Source organism: Conger conger, chromosome 16, assembly GCF_963514075.1.
Source record: "Conger conger chromosome 16, fConCon1.1, whole genome shotgun sequence".
Taxonomy (NCBI): domain Eukaryota; kingdom Metazoa; phylum Chordata; class Actinopteri; order Anguilliformes; family Congridae; genus Conger; species Conger conger.
The window spans coordinates 18693483-18698025 of NC_083775.1; the positions used below are offsets into that span (position 1 = coordinate 18693483).

The following is a 4543-nucleotide window of genomic DNA, read 5'->3' on the forward strand; positions in this document are numbered from 1 at the left end:
TGTGTACACTATTTTGAATCTTTTTCGCTGTCCATGGTTCTAATTGCGATCATTTTCATCAAACGCAAACCACAGCTATACGAGTGGCCGATTTTTACGTCAACCTTACAGATCTGTTTTAACAAGATGACACGATTCGTTAGTTTTCATGAGTTGTGCATTCACGACTGCGTGGGTGAGTTGTCGACAGTAAAACGCACATGAACCTCCAGTTGGTTAGATGTGATTACTAACTTAAATACCCAAATTAAATATATTTTATTTAAATTGCTTAATTCCTAACAGCCCAGAAGGCAACTTCTTGTTTTGGACTGAAGTAGGATGGATGCTTTGAAGTGAAAAACGGCTTCTGCAATTATTATTGATACCCCCGGTGTAATACTTTGTGCAGAGGTGACAGCCATGAGTATTTTTCTATCATTTCTGATAACATACTTAGAGGGTTTATTGTCCATTCCTCCATGCAGAACATTTCAGAATCATCCTTGGGGTACCCACCTCTTCAGTTCAGACCACAGGTTTTTCATGGGATTTAAGTCTGGAGACTGAGGTGGCCAATGGCCATTGCAGAATATGGCTGTTGTTTTTACTTAGCCAGGTCTGCGTAGATTTTGATGTATGCTTGGAGTCATTGTCCTGCTAGACAATATACCTACGACCAAGTATTGCCAATTTTTGTTAGATTTTATCTAGAATAATTGTTAGGCGTGGCAATAACTTTAGCACCTGTGGTTTTCAGAAACAGAGCCATTATAAAAAAAATTTAAAATGTAAAAAAAATGTTTTTAAATAATTGAAACATGTAAATGTATTGAAATAAAAATATTTAGTTTTACTATATGTTTGAACATAAAATATAGATCATTATCCTTGTTGTTTATTATATGCAGCCTTTTTTCTAAATTTTTATGATGGGTGCCAATAATTCTGGAGCCGACTGTATAGCAATTGAACAAAATGCCATTACAAGAGGTATTCAGCTAACATTTATTATGAAAGCACGTTATAAATAAATAAAAATATTTTACAATGTCCATTAACGTCCATGAAAGCATTTCATGAACAACAGTGGTCTTTATTTTAATCAACCGGTCCAGCCAGCAGCTATAGAAAAAATATTTATACATTTATTGTACACAAGAAAATGTCCTCTCTGTTGGTCTTGATTCTCTTTCATAGAATTGGGCACCTTTCAAGAAGTTTGTTTGGGTTTTCTCGCGGAATTGGATCCCAGGACATATCGGAGATCAGTGCCGATGCTGGGACGGCGAGCTAAAGGACACAACGCCCCAAGGGGAGCGTCGGGTTCGAGCGCTCTCTTCCCTCTGGCACCCCGTCGCCTAGAGCGCAGCGCCTGATAAGAGCGGATGGAGATGCTACGGTGCATAGACGGCAGGGTTTCCGTGGGGAGTCCTCCGCTTTTTGCCAAGGCCCCGAACATCTCCTCCAGATTGGTGCAGTCTTTGGCGGACGTCTCGAAAGAGATGCAGTCGTTCCCGAGAAACTGGCCAACCTCCGCCTGGCTGACGTCTCTGTCCTTCGGATCCAAGTCCACTTTGTTCACACATACTACAATTGGGACGCGTGCGCTTGTTTTATGCTTCAGGAGCTTGGTCTTCGCAGCCACGATCTCTTTACGCAGCGCGCGAACCTCCTCGAAAGAGCTTCTTTCATCCACACTGCATACCAGGAGAAAGATGTCACCTGAGAAACATGAAAAGGGAAACCGACGTCAGAACGACCATGTAACGTGCATTTAAAAAATGGTAATAGCCTATTCAGTCCTTCGCCTAAGTGTATCTGATAAATAAAGCAACTAAATAAGCAAGAAAATAAACACTGAGCCCAAATATGTATCCCAGTGGGTCAATTATATCCCTTCGGCTTATTCAATTTATTCAGACACAAGCAACGTACAAGTCGTGACTTCCAATTCCAATTTTGAGACGCATACATTTTCACCTGGCGTTATTGTCAATCTGAGGTATGTGCCTGTTATTATTTGCGTAATAAGCTTTCTCGTGAAGGGAGATTTGCATTTCTGGAATAGTGTCCACGAAGCAAGTGCTTATCTCAAAATGTTTATCTGTATCAGAAGCTAATCTGTATCTGAAAGCTATTTTATCGATTTACCATAACAGTGCACTATGTTATTCTCTCTATCGAACTGTGAGGCAATATTCACAATATATATTCTTTCAGACAATGGAGACCCGGACAGCTTACAAACTACAACACACCTGTAAGGATGGACAGCCTGCGCTTAGCGGGGAAACCTCTCTCTCCGGAGGCATCCAGGATGTCTATCTGGTAGTTCTCACCGCGGATCTGGTAGAGTTTTCTGTGGAAGTCTTCAGAGGTGGGTTCGTACTGATCCGCGAAGCCGTCCCGTAGGAACCGCCGCAGGATGGATGTCTTGCCCGTTCTCGGCGCGCCCAGTACCACTATGCGCCGGCAGTTCTGTGGCTTAGCGGGACATAGTTTGACCTTCCGCGGCTCGTGCTCCAGAGGGCTTGGGCTAGACTGACCGCGCAGCACCAGAGCAGCTAACGGATCGAGCACGGGGCTCTTGCAGAGGATATTATCAGAAGACGCGTGCCGATTGCCAGCGCTTGTTGACAGCGAAACCCTCGTTTTATTTTCCTGGTGTCTCCAATGTCCAGTGACCGTTTTAATTATACCTACACCAGCCTTGGAAATGGCAGACACCTTGAGTCCAGACGCGGCCAAGTGCTGAGTAGCGTTTTTATAGTGCAAGAGAATTTTGGCTGAGCCGCTAGATGCACTTCTACCACATGGAGACTTTGGTCTGCTGCACACGCAGCCTTGTCGGACAGCTGGCAGGAGGTTCTCAGGGTGATCCGCTCTAGAGTCTCTTCTCTCGGCGGGCGCTTTGACAGTGAAGTGTACTTGCTCAGTTGTTTTTAGCTCCATAGCTATTTCTTCCTTGACACAGGCGTGCACTGGCATCCAACTGCTCCCGTTCTGCAGTACTGCGTACGAGATGCAGCTCTGTTAAAACCGTGCGTCCCTTGTCTGCTTAGGACTGGATGTGCTTTGGCTTATATACCCCACTCTAGAGCCTCAGTGTCGCCACGTCATTGATCACCAGTTACAATCTCCATAGAACTATGCCAGGCTCCCTTTCTGACCATCGCACCGCACAAACGTACAAACCTATTACAGATTAATGAAACTTATACACGCACTCACCTTTATTGATGAAGGTGGTTACTGAAGGTATAGTGATATGTATAATATGAAAATACGCATAGGATGTATAACGTTTAGTTAATTACACACATGCATACATAGCTACAGTATACCCATATGCTTAATTAGAGTAACCAATTTACAAGCTTATTATTATTATCATTATCATTATCATTATCATTATCATTATTATTATTATTTTACTTTAAATGTATTCCAAAATAGACCTGTGCTAAATATATCCTATTGGTTTATTTTGAGAATTCTCTGGCTTGGGATGAGTGGGTGATTTCCCGTTATCCAGGTAATAGATCACGTGTTCGTAGAAGGCGAGCGATGGTGGAACGCGGTAGCTGTGACAAAGGCCATAGAGGGATATTAGTCATCTGGAGGATGGTGTTTTCCCGAAAAACATAAATCTGTCAGGTCCGCATCGTGCCTTTCAGGCATAAACGCAGTAGGCAAAATATTGCCTTTTTTGTCTGCAGTGCAATACACAGCCAAATGGTAATACCGTTACCATGGCTACGAGCAAAAGTGTAGAGAGTGATAAAGATTTTTTGAGCATAGACATTGTTTCCGGCTAAGAAAAAAAAAAAGTTGATAGTCGCAGATCTTATTAAGTTTCCAATACTTTATTGCCTATCTAGTTATCTGTAGATGGATTTTATGACCTGGATTCATTTTCATTTGTTGTATCATTTTCCCAGCAAAAATGCACAGGACATTCAAACATCCCTACTTGTATAAACCGATAGTTTTAAAAACGGATTTATTTTGAACAAGCTATTAATGTCACATTACAAAATGTGGAATGTATTCCCAAAACAAAAGCCTTCTGAAAAGTAGCTAGTGTCACCTTTTGTTTTATTTATATGCTGGTGACATACTGTGTTCTCATAGACAGTCACCAGTGGTTCAGTCATTGGTTTGCAGTGTACCCGCACTGCATTGTGTCGTGTGTATCCTCTGTAATCACGATCTAATTTATCATGTTGAGAAAACAGTCAGAGGCAGATTCACCTTTCGAACTGCCCAGTGAATCATGCAGAAATGTAATGCCTTCTCGGACTGAGAACCACCAATCTGTTTTCACCAAGACAATGATGTTTGTTCCAGGTGGTATGTTTAGCTAATGTTGTACTGCTGTACTTATAACTAAAATAAGTGCCTGGCTTGTGATCTTGTCTGAAATGTATTCACACACTCACACACACACTCACACACACTGAAGGTTGCAGCCTTGTCCTATTTACAGTGTTGTTTTATGGAATGCTTTGACCACTGTAGTAATCCCTGACCCCCCCCCCCCCCCCCTTTTTCTTTTTAG

The 4543-nt window shown here is 42.2% G+C and overlaps 1 protein-coding gene across 1 annotated transcript; it reads right to left on the minus strand.

Moving 5' to 3' along the window:
- Positions 1–975: 975 nt before the first annotated feature.
- Positions 976–3024, minus strand: LOC133115187 (GTP-binding protein Rhes-like). The gene is made up of 2 exons (XM_061224969.1): positions 2241–3024; positions 976–1704 (listed from the first exon to the last, which is right to left on the minus strand). Exons 1-2 carry the CDS (start codon positions 2968–2970, stop codon positions 1193–1195), a joined length of 1242 nt encoding a protein of 413 aa, XP_061080953.1. The 5' UTR covers positions 2971–3024; the 3' UTR covers positions 976–1192.
- Positions 3025–4543: the final 1519 nt, after the last annotated feature.

Coding starts and splice junctions, on each gene's coding strand:
- LOC133115187 (XM_061224969.1), bottom strand. CDS start 2,970: ATGCCAGTGCACGCCTGTGTCAAGGAAGAAATAGCTATGGAGCTAAAA. Junction 1,705..2,240: donor CAGGCTGTCCATCCTTACAG/GTGTGTTGTAGT, acceptor CATGTTTCTCAG/GTGACATCTTTCTCCTGGTA.